Genomic DNA, 19385 nt, shown 5'->3' with positions numbered 1-19385 from the left:
GCAACTGTTGGCGCATTCGTCTATGGAGTTACACAATTTATACGTGGAAATTCGCTTAAGTCAAATTACGGAATGCGTGCACGTGTTGGTTTTCAACTTTTTACAATTTTAGCTTGTACAGGAGGAGCCATCCTTTCTGTAAACAAAGAACGATGAAGAGCAGGTCATTCAATAGTTGTGCCTTGTTTGTTCCATGTATATAGTTTCTCCTTCTATTTATGACTAATCACTCATTGTAGAAAGTTTTATATTATTATTTCAAGGTTTATGAAACCTACCCTGTTATCAATACAAATAATTAAAAAAAGAAAATAGTAGAAGAAATAATAAATTAATTGATTCTCCTATTATGAATGATACAACCACATGAGGTATCGATTAAAGAAAAAGTCCTAAAAGGAGACATATAAACAGTCTTTATTGAATTAGATATTATTAAAGTATGGCCAAGTTTAGAAACTTATCAACTTATCCAACTATTTTATTCATAACTTCATCTCTTTTGCAAGCAATGGATAAATATAGAAAAAGTACAAAAACAGATGTTTAATTATTGAACATTAATTCAATTGTGCATATCTCAACTACCATGCTATTTTTAATATAATTTCAGTCTTACCATTATACACACAACCATTCATATAAATACAAGGTGTGTCAGAAGTCCAGACTGATATAAATTATTACACGAAAAAGTTTACATACATAAGTAGTAAAGCTTACACCAATCCATGTATTAGGTTAATTAATTTGACCTTTGATTGCATCACAAGAGTTTGGCTAAACTTATTATTTATATTTATCAAACGATTTTTTTTTATTACAAATTCTTGTAGCTTAACTCGAGAGATTTTAAAAACACTATATTAATGTGACATTTCCTTTATAGTACCGCATACGACTGAAATTACGGATATGTGTATTGCTCACGCATACGTATTATTTTTAACACAAATACTTCATAAATATTAAGTTAAATAAAACATTAATAAAGAGTTTCGGAAAGCTTCTGAGATAAATTAGACGAATATGCAATAAAAACTATATCATTTAACTTTAAAAGTGAACTAAAAGTCATATTAATAAGACGAATAAACAGATTCATATGAGCCCTACAAATCTTATTTCAGTTTTGAGGTAGTTTGGATATTTGAGACACTTTGTATGCATATGTATATGTATACAGGCCAATACACAGTTTCTCATAAAAGTCGGAATAGTTAAATGTCTTGAAAAGTTAAGTGTTTTTTTTTTAAATCTTGTTGAGGTCATAAATTCTGTAATATTAAAAATTATACGGTATTAACGTATACATTTAATATGGTGTATTGTAGTACGTGTGAAAGCTTCCTAGATTTTTTTAACTGCGAAATTATATTTCCACTGTATATTTTTATAACTACATGTAAGAAGTTTACTCGAGCATGAGCGAAACAGTAAATAATCGTAGAAAGATCAGATCAAATAATATACTAATAACGTATTTTAAGAAGCTCTTGCAAGCAGTTGAAGAATATGCAATGAAAATATAGCTTCTATTCAATAAAAAGACCGAGGTGACCTTCACGTATATTATATTCTATACTCCATCAAAGATTAAATCAAAACAGCCATCAAAAAGCTATTTAAAAATATTTTAATTTATGTTCTCAACACAGTTTTTCTAAATCGTTTAGCTGTCATGATATTCAGCCACTTCATTCTTCTTAAACGTCCCGTATATACAAATTACAGTATAGCACTGATGGAGTAATTTAAGGAAAATATCATTTAATGATGTATAATTAGTGATGCTCTTTCAACGTTCAATCAGTGATCATTATTTTTACTTGAAAATGGCCAATGACTTTTAAGAACACTGGCGCTGAGTTTATTGCGAGAGCCAGTGGTGCTTAACGATCTTGATCGAAGGCTTGGTGGACTGTTGGTTGAGCTGCAGCTGCTAAGGCTTGTACTTGGGGTGAGACCGAAAATCTCTTGTACAGTTGGTCTGGTTGAAGAATAATTGGATTGCACAGATTCTTTATGCGAAGAAGAGACATGAATATAATACATGATAAATTTCAAAATATGCAACAAATAAGGATTGGACTTATTACCGATCAATGGAGTTTCATCATACAGAGATCCTTGCCTCTTATTACCGATAAACGAATTTCTGGCACTTTCGACACAAGGTACCTGTTGTATAGTTTCGGCAGCGTGTTTCCATCGTTGATGCTCCTTGGAGTGTGTTATCAAATTTCTAAGCCAATTTTGCATCTCCTCGCTCGAATCAAATCTCATTACAGTAATTTTTTCTGTACCATCAGTGTTATTTGCTATTCGCAATTCTTTCGATGATAATTTTAAAGGTTGAATGGATGTTTCCTGAAAAAAGAAGAGGAAAATGAAAAGGGCCGACACTCAACGAACAATTTGATGAAACATTGGCAAATTTAGCAGTGATTAATCTCAGCTGCTGTCTCAAATAAAATTATTTTCTTTCCGCTATTAGTTGATTGCAAGAAGCTAGAATTTAAGTTGAGACTTGGTTCAGCCAATTTAAAAAAACAAATGATCTACAATACGCTATAGCTACATTAATTCATCACTATTGATCGCTTTAAACATGAAAGAAGCTTAAATCAATCTGAATTCGATTTATTGAACTAGCTTGTACCCTCAGCTTACTCTGTTAATGGGTATTTTCTGTACAGGATCGTGTTCCTCGTTTGCCAGTTTCTTCGATTCCCACGCTTGAATAGTGAAGCCACGTAAGCGGGCCCAATAAGATTTACCATTGAGAATAACATTACCCGTACAGATCTCTTTATTGATGCATTCCGGCTGAGCTGCCAGACGACAACAAAAATGTCCAAAAAGGGGCAAAGAATGTTGTTTATTATCTGTAAACATAATAAATGCATTAGCAATAATACAAAAAAATACCTAACTGTATTATCATGTCATACCCAAGCTACTGATGACCAAATCGTGCGTATGAATATTATTATCTGTGTCATCCAAAGTTAGTCTCGCAGAAGCCATCAGTTCGAAATGTGGTCCGCTAAGTTGAGAAAAATTCGTCTAAGTAGAATGTTTTCTGAGTCAATCGACTAAAATACTGTAAAATAACTCACATCTTGCCAGAATTAAGTTCGTCCCTGAGGGAGGCAGCCAGCTTCTTACCGACAGTTTTCGATATCGACGAGTGAATCGTTCTCTTGATTCTTCTAGGTGTGCTGGCAATGCTCAGGTCTTCTTGTAAAACGTGACTATATATTTCCAAGGTCAGTTCAAATTCAGCCGGTACATTATTGCTGCACGATTAAAATTTAATGAAAACATCGCAAGAAAATGGACGGTTATCGAAGTGCCTAAGAAAGTCACTTACAACACTAAAACGTCCGGAAAGCTTAAATCTGTGAGATTTCTGTCGACAGGACATAGTAGGGCAGTATCGTGAATTTCTGTGCCGACTCGAGCCAGACAAAATACAGCGAATCTTCTATAATCGCCGCGATTTTTAAAATGATCAGAATCCCTCCACATCAATGGTATTCTAAGATCCGACAGCGATACTCTGGCAGTACTACCGTTTGAGGTTAAACCAAGGCTGAAATATGATATCCACAATAAATAAGTTAATACTTTTATGAGATCAAAGGGTTAAATTTTCCACCTACACAGTACCTATTTTTTTTATTGGACGATTCCTTCTTACGTCGCTGCAATTCAGCCATATAAGCTGACATTCTCTCGTTCGAAGTGAGTAAGGCTCTTGCCGCTTCCAAACTTTGTGCTCGATGTCGCGCAGCTGCCAGCAGCTTTGCCGATCCTTCGCGCATCTTGATCTCCACTTCGATTTTTTGCTCGAGATCATATTCCTGTAAATTTACAAATTAATTCTAAATTAATAATATATAGCTTGTATACTCTTAAAATCGAAATAATGTTAAAAAAGGTATTGAAATATCAGAGCACCAAACTTGTAGTAAGAAATCATATAACGCCGTAACGTCTCGGTGAATGTTTACATTTTTTACCATCGAGGCACTTCAGTGTCTTTTCTTCGCTGTACCACCAAACTGGTGAGATTCGTTGAAATAAGACAAGTACATGTTTTCACTCTAACTTATTGCAGTAGCACAGCAACGTAACGAAAGAAAACAAACCTTTAATAGCTCTGAGGTTTTTGTTTTCTATTTTTCTACATGACTGTACCAAATAGCCTACATGAATTTCGAGAGACGCTGTTATGAGACTGTGATGCGCATCCGGACGGGAATATAGGGACAACAGGCGCGAGAAACGTTTCAACCACTCAAGTCTACTTTAACTGTGGCAGTGTAACAGTGTTTTATAGCAGTTCATGTATGATTTGCATCGTGTGCTAAACTGCATGGAAAAATGTCTATATGACGCAATCTCTGGCGAAGCGGGAACAAATTATTCATACGTATTACAACGTGAGCGAGAATGAAATTGAAACACCAAAGTGACACAAACATGTGAAAAAAGAAAACTTTTAAAAGACGAAACAAATTTTCTTCACTTGCAGACAATTTTTTATTCAACGTCTAATGTAGACTTGAGGTCTTCCTCTCTCATTATCGTTACTTATTATTAATTAAGCATATTTTGGCCAATTTCCCACATTTCTTGTTTTCATGAACGAAATGCTGACTACAATTATACACGGAAGAGCGAAGAGCTTTCACCGGTTATTGCACTCGTACTGTCGCCAACTTTATCCAGCCGCTCCTTACTTCCCTATTTCCGACTGGATGCAGAAATTTTTCAATAAAGGGTTTTATAAAATTACCAACACAAGCTAAATTCGTAAAACTGATAATTAAATAAACAGTCTATAGTGTAATTATTTTAATTATTCTCTGTATATTTATGTTAAAGATTCAGTAGTGTCTTCATTTGTTATTCGACAGTCAAATTTTGCAGTGTAAATGTTTCATTTTTGAATCACTTGTCCACCCCTTCCTCATTTTATAAAATGGAAGGAGGGCCTCGTATGCCTTGTTTTAAAGTGTTTCCACTCGTATTTAATTAATGTTAGGATTGTTATTTGTTTTGTGTAAAATAACAGAAAGTAGAATTTATTTCATTCACAATATTTGTTACAACAAATTAGTAGTGTTATATTTCTGATAATATAAATGCAATACAGACTATTTTTTATAGAAAATTAAAACACCTTTCCAACAAGGTAAATATGCAAGCATTAATTTCCAATTTATCAATTTAAAATAAATAACTCTTACTTGTGTCATTTTCCAATAAAAAATTAAATTGTCTTGAGATATTATTTTATTCCCGTATTCCACGCTATAATAGGCGAGAGAGAGAGAGAGAGAGCGATAGATAATGACAGAAGCTTACGTCAAAAATTACCACGCCTACGTTACAATAACGAAGCTTGAGAGAATAAAGCCTATATAATACTATATTTCTTCTTATTAGTTGTATTTGCCAATCTACTTGTCATCTTCGACCCGCAGCTGCTGGATTGCGCCACAAAATTGAAAACACGTAAGACACTTATGCTTACGTCGCCTATTATCAACCAACGAGAGTTTGCTCAATTCACGTTAATCACAATTTCAATTTTTCTTAACTGATTCAATGACATGTCTATACAATATACACGAGAGTCACAAAAAACCTCACCTTGAAAGACAGAAAACAGAAATAAGTGCTACATTCAATTGAAATTCAAAACATTCAACAAGATTCTACATCCGGAATATTTTGTACTTAGAATACCAATTGTGAGATTCTTTGACGGTGCCTACAAGACAAGGTAAAATCATATTACAGTGGTTGAAATCTATGTTCCTTTCATTAAAACTCGTTCAACACTCATACATATAACCACATAAGAAATAACCAATGCTCAAGTGATAATTTCAATCGATAATCAATAATTACTTAGAGAAGAAAGTCCCTAAATAGTTACACCGCTTACTTCTCACAGATGTCGCGCATTATATCACCATTAGAAACAAATGTCTACTGTGCATCCTACGTCGTAAACTATAATTATATTATTATAAAAGAAAAAAATAATTTTAGACAAATTTTAATATATTCAATCATGAAAGGATAAACTTTGAGCATATATGAGTCGTCAGTGCTGTGTACACATTGAGATATTTTCTGTACGTCGAGAAAGCAACAAGGAAGCAGGGGTACGCCAAAATAACGCTGAAGGATTATTTAGTACGTCTGCAAAATGGTAGAGGAATAATATTTCAAAATAAGTTAAGGAGTACAGCCCTTTACTACATTTTAAGAATATTATAACATCCTATATATATGTTCAAAGCGGTAGAGAAAAGTGTCGTTAATCTATGCCAATTGTACATAAACATTTACCTTTTTCAAGGATCTGGTGATAATTATTGCTGTGTGTGTAGAGTTTGTCATTTTTTGTAAAGAGGTCGCGTTGAAGCCGATCAACAAACATTAGAATAATAAGGTTAACCGTAAGATTTGTTCGTATAAGTTAGCAAATCTAAATTAATAGCTTAAATACAAGTAGTCATTTGGTCTCATTTTCCGTTACGTTCGTTATCTCACTCGAAGTTAACACCGACTAGTTAGGTTAGGACTAGATTAGGTTAGGGGTGTCTAAGATTTTTCCGTAAGTCTTTCAACCTCTCACGAGACTGCGTACCCAGCGTCCCAGTGACACAAGTTGCAGCCCGCTCTAACTATTCGCCATTGGACTTTAGAGCCCAAGTCCCCTTTGGACAACCAAGCAAGCTATGCTATATTGATTTTCTGCGGCAGACTCTGACTGGGCGCAACTACTAATGTCCATGCTCAAGGAGGGATTTACGACGCTAAAATAGACCACTCTAGATCATTTTATTTTCAAAAACTAAATTATAATTGTACATGTATAATTGCGGACAATTTCACGTTTTTAGCTATTATTAATAAAATGTAGTTTTAATTATGAATAAACAATTTTTCTTATTGATAAAATATCAATATAATTCATTGATCATGCGCATTCTGCAGTGTACTGTATTTAAATAAGATTTCATTATTTGAAATCCAGACTTTTAGTGAAAATGTAAAATCTCCTGTTGCATTATTTTCTTTATTTTTGTTATGGAACTCGTGGAAGTTGATTAAAATCAAAGAGTCCAATAGTGTGGTGCTGGTGTATACGTACATCTTTGAAATATGAAATTTTGCAGAAATATATTCTTTTACAGCTGATACAGAAGGATATATAACGGAGAGAAAATTTTATATGTAAAAGAGGTATATTTCTGCCTTAATATTCGTGACAAAAATTAAACTAACTCTTCTTGGTTTTTTTGTCAGCGACAGATCGTTGCCCCTACACCCGGAAAGCTATTTTCCATTCTGACACAACCATAAAAAGTGACACACATCCCGAATAGATTTTATACACCAAGTTTAAAGCTCTCCTGAACTCTCGTGTAACCTCTGTTGAAGAGACACGTGCGCAAACCCGAAGAGTCGTTCCTAGAAATAAGCGAGACAGTACTGCGACGCTGTCTGTTCTCAGTTCACAATATGTATATATGCGTATACCGACCATTTATAGTCTCTCTTCAAAGACAATTAATTTGCACTTTACACTAAGGTTTCAATAGGGCGCGCATGCTTACGCATATACATTAGAATATATCATTCTCATTAGCTGCAATAACGACACAACGAAGATTTCGAAACATTTATATATTACGTATTTCAAATCATTAGTTTTACACAATTGAGTTAGACTAGACGAAGAATTAATATTGTGAGTTTACTGTAAGAACGTTTGTAGCAGTGTTATTACTAGACGATGATCTCTGAAAATTGGGCCTGATATTTACGAACGCTTCATATTTTTCTCAGCCGCACACTCGTGTTTACCAAAGAGTGACACTGTCGCCACCAAGCGGAACTTGGAAGAGTTGTCTTGGGGAGCAAATTTTATTTTATGGTAGAACACACAAAAGATTGTTACGCACAGGTTTAACTTAAATTTATATATTTTTGAATTGTGCCGTTATTAAAGCCAGTAAACGGTATATGATATCTGTCATAACCGTTATGACTCCTATTGAAAGACTTCAGTCCGTCAACTATATAGATCTGCACGTAAGAAGTGATAAATGAAGAATGCAATCCACAATTGTTTTAGCGATCGTTTGTAACACAAAGTTGAAGTGTAATAATGGTTCGCAATAAAACTCAATTGTTCTTTTCTAAGTGGTATAAAACGCTTTATTTTAACTGACAAATGGGGAGTGTAAAATTAGAGTGATTCAACTATCTCTTTTTAGAAAAAGGTGAAAAATATGTTAAACGAAATTTCGAAGAAACATTCTTGCGACCAGACGAGCAAGATGTAGCATAGCATATCGTCAAGGTGAGAGAAAGATTGATGAAATAGCAGCAGGACAGCTGTGTTATAAACATATGTGCATTTATAGTACAGTAATTCGGCACTTATCGCTAAGCACGTGCTAGGAAGTGCTTCGAATTACATTACTAAAAAAAGCGAGGTATTAAATTTTTTGATCGGATGATAAGCGAATGTTCACGCGTCAGCAATTTATGCGTAAGGTGGCTACAAACACTTACAATGAAAGATTATTGTTTTAAACGTTAAAACAAAGATGAAGAGTAGAAGCAGGAGCCTTATACAGGGTGTATCAAAATCACTTAACGATTTTGAAAGAGAACAATCTTGAAAGTTGTCAGATTATAAAAATTTGAAGACGCTGCAAGTACAATTTAATGGTTCTCGAGATACCAGCGTTTATTATTACAATTTTGACGAAGGTTAGCTCTTTTATCGCTTCCATCAATTTACTCAGCAGCGTCGTGCGTCCATATTTGGTAATTCGATATTTAGTCTTAATAAAAATGTATAACGTGTAAAAAGTTGAGAGACCTACCTTCAAATTGTGGGCAATTTGCCGAATGTAATAGAGATCGAGGTCCTGTAAAATTTCGATTCTACCAGGATTGGTAGTAATGGGGGAAGGCAGGGAGTCTTCTCCGCTGCTATGGCGATTTCTCACGACGATTGTCGAGGACTTTTTTGGATCTCTTAGACTCAAGGCCGCCAGGGGTGGGAAGCACGAATCCATTCTCTAGTCAATATTCGGAGACACGAATAATTGCACAACGATCAATTCCAATCGTATCGGTCATTCCGACTCAGTCAAAATATTCCGCATCCACACACGCATCAATTATATTATTAATTCTCCCTCGCGCAAGCGTACAACGTGAAAAACTTGCTCAGCGGATCACAAATCTTAATCCATTAAAGCTTAAAGTAATGTTCGTCTTTGAAAGGTCGCTGAGAATGGACCTAATGAAATGCTGGCTAATTTGGCGAGCTGACGTCATCCTTCCCATTTGACCGAGCTATACAACAGGTAGGCAGCAGGTAATAGGTGGTTTCAACGGGCTCGCGTGCAAACACAGGTGCGCTTTTGACAACGACATCGCTTCGGTCTAAAGGAAACACTAAGAAAATTCTTAATGGATAACTGTTCACCAATAACACCGATTACGCTTCTTCACAAGTTTCAATTGCAACGACGCGACAGCTTTCTGCTTCCACAAAGCTCGGCTTTCTTCGAATCATAACCTATATTTGCAATCTCTAAGTTATTTCTCTTATATTATTCTTTCTCCTGGAAAGATCGTTTGCTAGTTCATTAGTCGCGTATCGTCTAGAGCTGGAAATCCAAAAGCTGAGGAAGATAATAAATAAAAACAAATGCACGTCGCCTTTCTTGGCCAGTTGCCAAAATAGCTATTTTGTCGCTGCGCTACAAACGAGTACCGTTTACGAAAGTACATGTTTATGCTTAAATTCTTTACGTATAAATACACTAAACTGAAAGGGAAAAGATCTCTGTTATAATTTGAAACTTTCTTCAAGTTTACACATAAACGCGACAACTTAATTTGATATAAAAAAGGAATACAGGAGTTAGCGAAGTTGAAGACCGTGCTTGCTCTCCGTGCCGCGTGTATCCCGGGTAGGTCGAAACATTGGGACGGGACGGGACGGAACGAAACGACCGACGACCGACGCAGCGACACGAGTACGAGTGGCACAAGTCTGTGCGGTGTGCGGTGAGGTCAGAAATATCACTCGAGTCGAAACTGAAACCGAAGATCGTTCAACGACGCGTGCTCAAAACGTGTGCTTCTTAGTATTTATGTATATACAGGGGGAAAGAAACGATAGAGAGAGAGAGAGAGAGAGAGAGAGAGAGAGAGAGAGAGAGATGTTGGTGACGCGTATTCTTTCTTTTTCACTCGAAAATACTCAAGGACCTACGGAGATTTAGCGTAATCTCTTCATTTCCCTTTTCTCGACGACGTTTCCCGTTTATAACTCGCTACCGTGCATTTAGTCATCGTCCGATTCGCCGACTAGATTAGACTACTCCATCTGTATTTTGGCAATAGAAAACACTTCATGGGCCAGCGGTGAAAACTACTCAAAACCATACGATCCTGTCCCCCTCTGTGCATCGTTATTTATACTATTTATTCGGCCGTTTGAATCAGTGTATATAAGTAGAAAAGAAAACAAGAAAAGCATAACCTAAAACCAAACAAGTAGCGTATTGATTGACCTACGATGCATGTAAATAAACATTTTCTCGTTCCTAAAACGCAATCGAATGCTCTAAAATTCTTGTGTTCATAGGTTAATGGAAGAGAAGAGAGATACTTGAAAGAAAGATGTGTTATATTTATATGCATATACTATTATGCCGTTGCACGATTACGAATAGAGAAAACTAAACTAACGATGACAACTGTGATGATAAGGACAAGACGGTCGATGACAACAACTCGCCAATGATGACGTCGATGGCACAAGAACGATTTAACTTTGAATGACTGGTCTGAAAGCGTGAACAGAACTGAACCGAAGGAAAGGAAACATTACTGTGTGGCGTGGTGGTTTCGGATGGATGGAGGCAATGAGCGTGGAACGGGCGCGTTGGAGGGGTAGTGGGGAGGAACGTCGGTGTAGTAGGTAGGAGCAGAGTGAGCAATATGGCTATGGCACGACCACGGCCACTACGGGCCTACAGAGTCTACAGACCCTCCGGCATACTACAGAGAGCTTCGTTGCCTTCGTTCTCGTCTCCCCAAACCCTCGGTTCCAGCCGCGTCCCAGGTCCCTCGTCCCGCATCCTTCGTCTCCCGTCTCGTTCACCACTGTCTCCAACTCTCGAGGCCGGTCCGGCCGGCCTCCTCTCCAAATGAAAGAGCCTGCAGCCGAGTGCAGCCTGCAGCCAGCCACTACTTAACCCCCCCCCCCCCCCTGTTAGTATTATAAACCTCGATCTCTCCTCTTCGACGACGGAAACAGAGAGATCATATGTGCGTGTTCGTGCGCACGTGCATCTCTCTACAAAAGAACATTACTCAACCAGCGTCAAGTGTATTGCTACGACTTCCATTTTCTTCAAATCATTCGCCCAACCGACGTTTTCTCTCTTTATAACTATATAAGCTTTCAAGCCAGCAGTATGACTAATTGATATTTTTTTTTTAATTAATACAAGTGTAAATATAAAAATGTACAATGCTTCAAGCGGAAATTTCTTTTTTCAAGCTTAACATTTCCTCCAAAGGTTACATATACTTCTCCAGAACAATAGAAAGCACTGAAACGAGCAAAGCATTATTTTTATCATATTTCCGCAAATGTTACAACCAAGTGACAAAAGAAATTATCAATTAACCACATCCGCTATATGCGATAAATTATGTTTATATAGTTATGTTTGGTAGAGAGTTTCTGTGGTTATCTTACTGCATATAATATATAATATAAGAAATGCCTCATCAGCAACAAAATTTTTAAACCAAAAAATGTTGTATTACACGTGTCCACTATTAGTTTAAAGGATAAATGCTCGGTAATAATTAAAGAAGGATATAAAAGACAGGTTTTTAAGATCAGACTAATTGGAGATTTATCTTCTGTCGATAATATAGATCGCTTCCATAAAACCATAGGTGCTTTTCTTGCAAGTGAATTTTACAGTGCAATATCCTCAAGAGAGGGACGCAATGAAAAATGTGGAGCGCAATGCGAAAATGCCGTCAGTCAGGCTTATCAATTTGACTTTATGATAAACAATAATCAGGATTTAACGGTATCTCAGGTTTTACACTCAGGTGGGGTACGGTATATGCTACTAAAAGCTGAAAGTCAGCTCGCAGAGATTTCTTATCACAGATTAATCGTTTTTTTATCAATGTCTTAGCAGGTTTCCGACAATCCTGACTTGACGTTAGTCAAACTTGGGGCATTCAACTGATGGCAGCTCTATGACTTTACCGTTCCCAACATAGACCTACTGTTTACCGAGCGTTGCATAAGGTAATATTGCACTTTCAATCCTACTGCGATATCAATATAAATCAATTTCTTGACGCAGTATTTTACCAAACACAATATCAGAGAGAAAGAGAGTTTAAACTGTAGTTAGAGTTTTTTACCATTTTATGATAATTAACCTTTGCTGGATGGTCGATTTTTTTCACCAAAACCAATAATAACAATTAAATAAACTTGCTTAATAAATCATACATGAATGTTTACACACTACCTACATAGCTAGCGTCTGTATATTTAAATTTACCGACTGCCTACAAAGTGAAGAAAGTATAAAAAAAAATGCATTTTCGAGTAATAAGTTTTTAACGGTTTTTAAAGTTCCTGAATATATAACGGAAATATATTAATAGATTCTGAATATTTGTACTTATAATTCACAAAATACTACGACAATTTATTCTACTAGTTAAAAATCGAAAGACGCTGCTTTACGGAAGCAATGCGAAAATTCCCGCGCTGCAGAACTACTATTTCTGTATAATTGACCATTGTGATGGAAAAAAGTGAAATTTTGTATTTAGACAATTTCCAAGAGAAAAGATTATGAGTCTAAAAAATTTCAATTAATCAAAGTTGATTTTTAATATTACAAGGTGACATTCAACAATCCACATGAGAAACTTTTGATTTGTATCTACGTCTGGATTGATCTTTATCAGACGTCTAAAGATTTATTGTATATTCATTATTTACGCTCAAGCACGTCGATGAATGCGTTTATCGTTATCGAGATTTTGGAAAGCTATTTATTTTTGTAGATAAGATGCGCTTTACGAAGATTATCATTGTTCTTCTTTCTCTAATCGCACTAATGACGGTTAGAGCACAGGAAGAAAACTGCGTTTGTCGCAGGGACTACAAGCCTGTATGTGGTAACGATGGAAATACTTATCCCAACGAATGTGTATTGAAGTGCATTCAGAGTACGAACAATTCAGGTTTGTTTTCACGTAGCACAATAGCACTCTTATCGAGATGTAATTATCTTAAGAAATCAATTGAGTTGCCTTTGCTAATTCCTCTTTTGCAGGATTACGTATGGTGATGGAGGGAGAATGCCCGAATTAGTGTAAACACAAACTAGAATTGACCCTGTCGCACATAAGTCCTTCATAACTAATATTTGTAAACATGGACAAAGTCGGATATAAAAATATGTAGAAATACTCCTAATAAAGTAACACGACAGGCTTATGCAGTAGTAGGTACTTACCTTATAACATTTCCTTCTCGTCAAATTTGCATCTTCCATTTTCTTAACGCATTTATTAAAACGGTGACAGATCTTACGGGACTGGACGCTCTCGACCCATTGGGAACTTTCCAAATTCAATCCTTTATTAATATTCATGCAACGTGTGTGTGTGCAAGCTCGCTTTTTATTAACGCAATAATCAGTTGTCCCGGCTTTTTGCTTAATCTTGTGGTGCTCTTGAAAATCAATGGTTGGCTTTATCGATATTTTACAGAAATCAATGTTGCATTCCTGATTCAACCGACTCAACGTTCTTTCCAATTTCATATCGTTTTTAGAATATCGTGGGATGGCTTTGATAGAATCCTCGCTATTATCAGCTCCAAAATGTTTCTGTCCAAATACAGTAGCATCCTGTTCTTGCCTTCTTTCACGTTGGAAGTCTGTTTGTTGTGATATTTGAACAATTGTCGTCGAACGAGGCGTCCTCTTTTGTAAAAGATTGAAACGAAGGCTGATCGAGTCACGTTGCTCCCTCTCAAACGTGGCTCCCTCTTCAGCAGCATCACCATCATTATCCGGTACAATGTAAAGTCTTATTTTGTGCATTATGCGCGGTCCATGAATATCAGACGCGTGAGATTAGCCGTTGTGTTCCTTTATTTAGCGTTTTATCAGTCAGGTGAGTGAAAAAGCAAGTTGATAAATGGAGCGAATGATCTACATAGAAAAAGGAGTCTCAATAAATATCCGCTATTATAGTCAACCGGTAGAGTATCGAAAGTGAGGTTAGCAAGGAAGCAAGGGGATCAGTAGCGTATACAGAATAGAAACCTGTTGAGAAAAACTAGCACTTGCCATTTAAATCGAGACAAATTGCGACGTTTTTTTATAAAAAAATGTCTGCGGAGCAATTACAGGAAAAGTGAGAAACTAGTACTATTACTTTCTTTCCATAGTATAAATGTGGTGCTATCAACTGTTTTCTACTTTTACCATTAGTTCTTACTCTTATATTTGGAGGTAAAAATTCGTGCACGTTCACGACTCGCCAAAAGGAAGGGAAGGATTGATTAATCAATGCGTGCTGTGAATGATGAATAACATTATTATTACTCGCCAGTTATATTGTGTGAAATATCACTGATTATGTAAGTGTTAAGCATTTTCCGCAAAGTTTCCGTTGTATAAGAAGTTCATTAAAACTATTTCATTCTTTCTGTATTATTCTGTGTATGTACACAATAATAATAATACAATGCGTTGGAAAGTACGTACACCTTCTGTTTACTACTGAAGAGAAATCGTTGTAGGAATGAAATTCCAAAATCGAGACGAAAAGCAAAGGACCTCTTAACCTAATTTTACCTGACAATTTTAAAGCCAAGTAGGGAAAAGCGAGGAAACCGTTAAGAAGTGGTACATTTTATTAATAGATTCTAGGCTACGACTGCCGCGCACCAACTTATCAGTTATGCGACAGGTGGAAGAGTGCAGAGGCATGCAGCGCACATAAATGTTAAATCGTGTCCTTACTGAGTCGACATTTTCGATTTACTTGCTCAATCAGTATTTTAAACATCGTAATCACTGTTTAAGGTCTGAAGGGTTAATCGATCAATATGATCGAAAATCGACTCAGTGGGGAAACAACTTTATCAGATTAATCAACCTTTTTGTACTTTAAAAAAGCTCGCTTATTCAATTTTTTTCGTTTAATTAAAAAAATAACTCAACATTGTAATGGAGCTCTTAATATATTAGAATGATTTGTGATTTGAGAACCCTCTCCATATTTAAAATTTTAGGTATCAAACACACAAACATCCATTCCCGTGATCAGGAGTTTTTGGAGGAAGCACAGTATAGGTGAAATTTGTCCATCGATACAAAAATTGATAATTTTTTAAAATAGCTGTTTTCCTTTTGACGAACCAATGCAAAATGTATAGCTCTATTGAACACGCGATCAGCATTTATTTTTTTATTTGTGATCCCAATTTCATAACATCCGTTACCATTAAAATTCCTTTTTTCATAAACAAATAAAACTTGCACACAGATATATCTTCAAACCTTTACCTTACTTCATTTCTAACAAGGCACGTCACACCACAATTAACAACATTTTATACTTGGCTAAAATTTGTTTACATTACGCACACACGTTAAATTTCACGAGAAGGTAAAACTAATGAAAAAATACTTGAATTTTATTGGATACAATGAAAATGGTATTAGCTATATTATTGTTAGGTTTTTCTCAAATTTTTATCACGCAGCTCGTACAGTCCATGATATAAGGACCGGTACTTCACTGATTCGTAAAATTTTTGATAAATAAATGTTTGATTAAATTTCTAAATGAATAGAATTTATTGCAGCTGGGTAATTTTGCCACCAGATGAAAAAACTGGCCCTAATCGTTTAGATAAAAAATTATTACAGAGATAAAAACAAGGCAGCTACAATGCCGCGAATAAAAACTTTGTGATCGTACATATAAATTTAAGAACCAATAAGTACTTACATGCTTTTAATTTGCATTTAAAAAATAATCAATTAAATAAAAGAGCAGGCACACTTTTTCTTCTTATTTTTTGTTTGAGAGTAAAATTTAAAAAAACTAGTAGAAAATATAGTGTCAACCAAAAGTTGACAACTGACTTTGATCTTGACTGGCAGCTAGTTACTATCTATCTGCACACACGTGTATGCGTATACATAGTCAACATTCTTGGAGTGCATGGAAAGTGGGAGAAGAAAAGAGTGGGATATAATCATATAACGCTTACTATAAGCGAATGATGTAAACATAATCAGATAAGGTAGATAATAATGTACTTTTATATACATCTTGATGTTGTAACATGTAAATAAATTAATGGAAATGAATAATTGTTTGTTTTGAAATGCTTTGCGACTTCCATGACGTCTGTACGACAGATGTGGTAATGATAAAACCTAACCTATTATATTCAAACATCACATAGCGAATTTTAAAAAGGAAGTAAAAATCAAATGTACTTACCGCTAAAGTTCTTGCATTACGTAGAGTTTCTCGTCTTCTCACTCGTGTGTGGTAATCACTGAAACAGCGTAAATAAAAGTTTTCTTTTTCCGGAGCACCATTTAAAGAACGATGATACGTTTTATCAGTTTTTTTACGTGGCGCCATTTCATCAGACCTAATTAAATTGGCTTTTTGGTTATATCTAATTAGAATCAAAACGTGTTCACATACAACTGTCACAAAACTTTACGATGCACCACAAAACCGTTACAAAATTGGATGGGACTCAAACGACAAACTTTTCAGTGCTCTGCAGGTACATCAGGATTTTGAGAAGGAAGAGTGTGAAGGTGAAGTTTCTGGTCGGTAAGGAAGATTAAATGGCATTAATGTATATAAAAATGACACACAGGTAATGAAAAAAAAGTATGTATATAAATTCGTGATCTATTTCATGTGTGCAAATATTCAGATAAAATGTTATACACTGTTATGAGTATCGAATAATTATAATAATTGCAGTATTCGAAAATTGATGAAAAATTATATACTTATTTCTTATCCTTATCTTTCTCTTTCTCCTTTTCCTTATCTTTATTCTGTTGTAGCGAGCCGACAGCTTGGCGTACAGCTTCAGAATGCGGATCAACTCCTGGAAGATTTTCTAAGACAGATTGTAGGAAAGCAGGATCTGACATAACTGCTGCATAATCTTCTTCAACTTCCATGGCTTCCTCTTTTTGTGTTCCAAGTTCTTCTAATAATTCGGCTGAAAAAAAGTCAAAGTGCTTCTATGAATTAAACTCTTACAAAAATTATTTTTTCAATGGCTATGGTTTTCCTCCTTACGTTGGTCCTGCATAGACATTTGCATGGCGAAAGCGATTTGCTCCTCTTCCGTCATATGAGCGAAATCTGGAACACTTCCACTACCCTGAGCGATACTGTCACTGACAGCAGCAGAATCATCGGCTCCTTCAAGAGACATAGCTAAAGCGCGCTTCAACATAGCTTCTTCGTTTGTTCCTTCCTTAATTGTTTCTGGTTGTTTATTCGCAGCATTATCAGTTGCTTGTGCGCGACGTGCCTCATCTTCTTGCCGTTGTCTTTGTTCTTCCATTGACACGCGTAAAGCCTATAATTTTTTTTAAAATTATTTACTAACAACAGACGTGATTTGCTTTATGCCATAAACTTACCAATGCCAATTCTGGATCCTCATTTGGATCAACACCAAATTCAAAGGCAGCTCCTCCCATGCCAGCTCCACCCATTCCATCCTCTCCTTGAATAATAGGAGAGGAGATCAAAGCATCAGACAAATGTGGACCTGGTGGCACAGTAACTAAATGGCTGCCAGTTCCATCTTTTCCATTTAATGCATTTACAAAAGCTTTCAGTACTTCATTGTTTATGCTTTCTTCTCCAAAGCTTATTATATCAACATTTACTTTTTCTTTCTTTAACCTCTTTGCTAGTTTTACTAATTCTTTCTCATCTATTTCGATTGGGCTCCCAACAAATGCAACTATACGCATTTTATGATTTTTTCCTTGCCTATGCTTTAAAGCGAGCTGAAAAAATATAACATGGAAATTTCTAATCATTGCTCAACTTATAATGAAAAGTTATTATGATATGTTTACATGAGCAATTCGAATTCCTGTTATAAGACTGAGAGTTCCATTAGGCTGTACTTGATGGAGTTTGGAGAGAATCCGACCTACATCACTTGTTAATGTGGCCAAGACTTCAACACTAAAAATTTAATAGAACTGGTTTTTTACATCTGTTATAAAATATTAATAAATTTTTCATTTCACTATGTATGCATACTTAGCTAGTGTAATAAGTCCAACATTGTTCTCTGGGTTTGAACGAGTTTTTGAATGACATACTAAATTCACAGCATCCTGTTGTGCTTGAAGTCTTGTTGGCAAAAAATCTCCATTCCTCATATAATCACTATTGTCCACACTAAAATAAAACAGTAGGTTAAACATAGTTATTCTAAATTAACCTATTTGATATTAAATGATTACATTCATAGCACTATATCACTATAAGGTTTCCTTAACTCTCTAAATTAAAGGATTCCTGTAGTAACTGTCAAGTGGGTTGATAAGACTCGATTAAGGAAACCTTTAGATAAATCAGTGTACTCTTGTGGGTACGATCTTAAATTGTTAACACAAAATGTATTATTTATTTTGCTTGAATAAATAATAGAATATTGCGTCAATTATTCTATAAAATTTTAATTAATACGATGAACAAACTCAAAATTTAATAAATTTGAATAAATCCATTATTGTAGTTCTCATATGATAATAATTTGCATTGTCACTCCAGAGAAACAAACTCATATTTTCTGACATTGCAGGAGCTTACAAGATTTATCGGATGTAATAAAATTAGTATATGATGTGTACTTTTTGTTATGTTATTTGTCAAGACAGTTTTTTTTTCTATCAAAGTACAGGATTTGTAATAAAGCTATAAAAATAATTGAGCTTACCAAATAACCGTACTTTCCAGCACCATCTTGAATTAGTATACCATTAACCATTCATTCTACTGATTCTAGTGATTCTACCATACCAATAACCATGACTACTGGAGGTTGCGTTCTATTATTAACTGCTTGTACTGAATTATATTATCCGTGACACATCTTATAGAGATTTATCATCTGAGTCATCTGACAGTAAATAACGGAACGTATAACCGGGAAAGGCATTCCCCTCAAATTT

The 19385-nt window shown here is 35.4% G+C and overlaps 2 protein-coding genes and 1 long non-coding RNA gene across 17 annotated transcripts; 1 reads left to right on the top strand and 2 right to left on the bottom strand.

Annotated features, from left to right (window-relative positions):
- Nucleotides 1-531: 531 nt before the first annotated feature.
- Nucleotides 532-16966, bottom strand: LOC136775271 (rhotekin-like). Of its 15 annotated transcripts, none has more exons than XM_066729880.1 (9): nucleotides 16150-16503; nucleotides 13638-14339; nucleotides 3676-3869; nucleotides 3377-3598; nucleotides 3123-3302; nucleotides 2955-3049; nucleotides 2674-2888; nucleotides 2100-2370; nucleotides 532-2021 (listed from the first exon to the last, which is right to left on the bottom strand). In XM_066729880.1, exons 2-9 carry the CDS (start codon nucleotides 14226-14228, stop codon nucleotides 1810-1812), a joined length of 1980 nt encoding a protein of 659 aa, XP_066585977.1. In that variant the 5' UTR covers nucleotides 14229-14339; nucleotides 16150-16503; the 3' UTR covers nucleotides 532-1809. The 15 variants fall into 15 exon arrangements, with proteins under 15 accessions (XP_066585977.1, XP_066585980.1, XP_066585979.1 ...); XM_066729883.1 differs by lacking the exons at nucleotides 13638-14339; nucleotides 16150-16503 and adding exons at nucleotides 8931-9498; nucleotides 10816-10942; XM_066729882.1 differs by lacking the exons at nucleotides 13638-14339; nucleotides 16150-16503 and adding exons at nucleotides 8931-9510; nucleotides 10816-10932.
- On the top strand, nucleotides 14196-16140 carry LOC136775274 (uncharacterized). Its single transcript, XR_010822916.1, has 3 exons — nucleotides 14196-14301; nucleotides 14382-14544; nucleotides 14622-16140. It is a non-coding gene; the product is annotated as an uncharacterized lncRNA (long non-coding RNA).
- Nucleotides 16967-17045: 79 nt separating the features above from the next.
- Nucleotides 17046-19219, bottom strand: Rpn10 (regulatory particle non-ATPase 10). The gene is made up of 6 exons (XM_066729897.1): nucleotides 19151-19219; nucleotides 18469-18609; nucleotides 18279-18390; nucleotides 17832-18206; nucleotides 17482-17767; nucleotides 17046-17401 (listed from the first exon to the last, which is right to left on the bottom strand). The coding sequence occupies exons 1-6, from the start codon at nucleotides 19174-19176 to the stop codon at nucleotides 17184-17186; spliced, it is 1158 nt and encodes a 385-aa protein (XP_066585994.1). The 5' UTR covers nucleotides 19177-19219; the 3' UTR covers nucleotides 17046-17183.
- Nucleotides 19220-19385: the final 166 nt, after the last annotated feature.

Source organism: Prorops nasuta, unplaced genomic scaffold (assembly GCF_024137725.1).
Source record: "Prorops nasuta isolate Cenicafe-Biocafe unplaced genomic scaffold, Cenicafe_Pnas_1.2 PNAS00008, whole genome shotgun sequence".
NCBI lineage: Eukaryota > Metazoa > Arthropoda > Insecta > Hymenoptera > Bethylidae > Prorops > Prorops nasuta.
The sequence above is the reverse complement of the archived record's forward strand: the minus strand, read 5'-3'. Positions and strand labels throughout refer to the sequence as shown.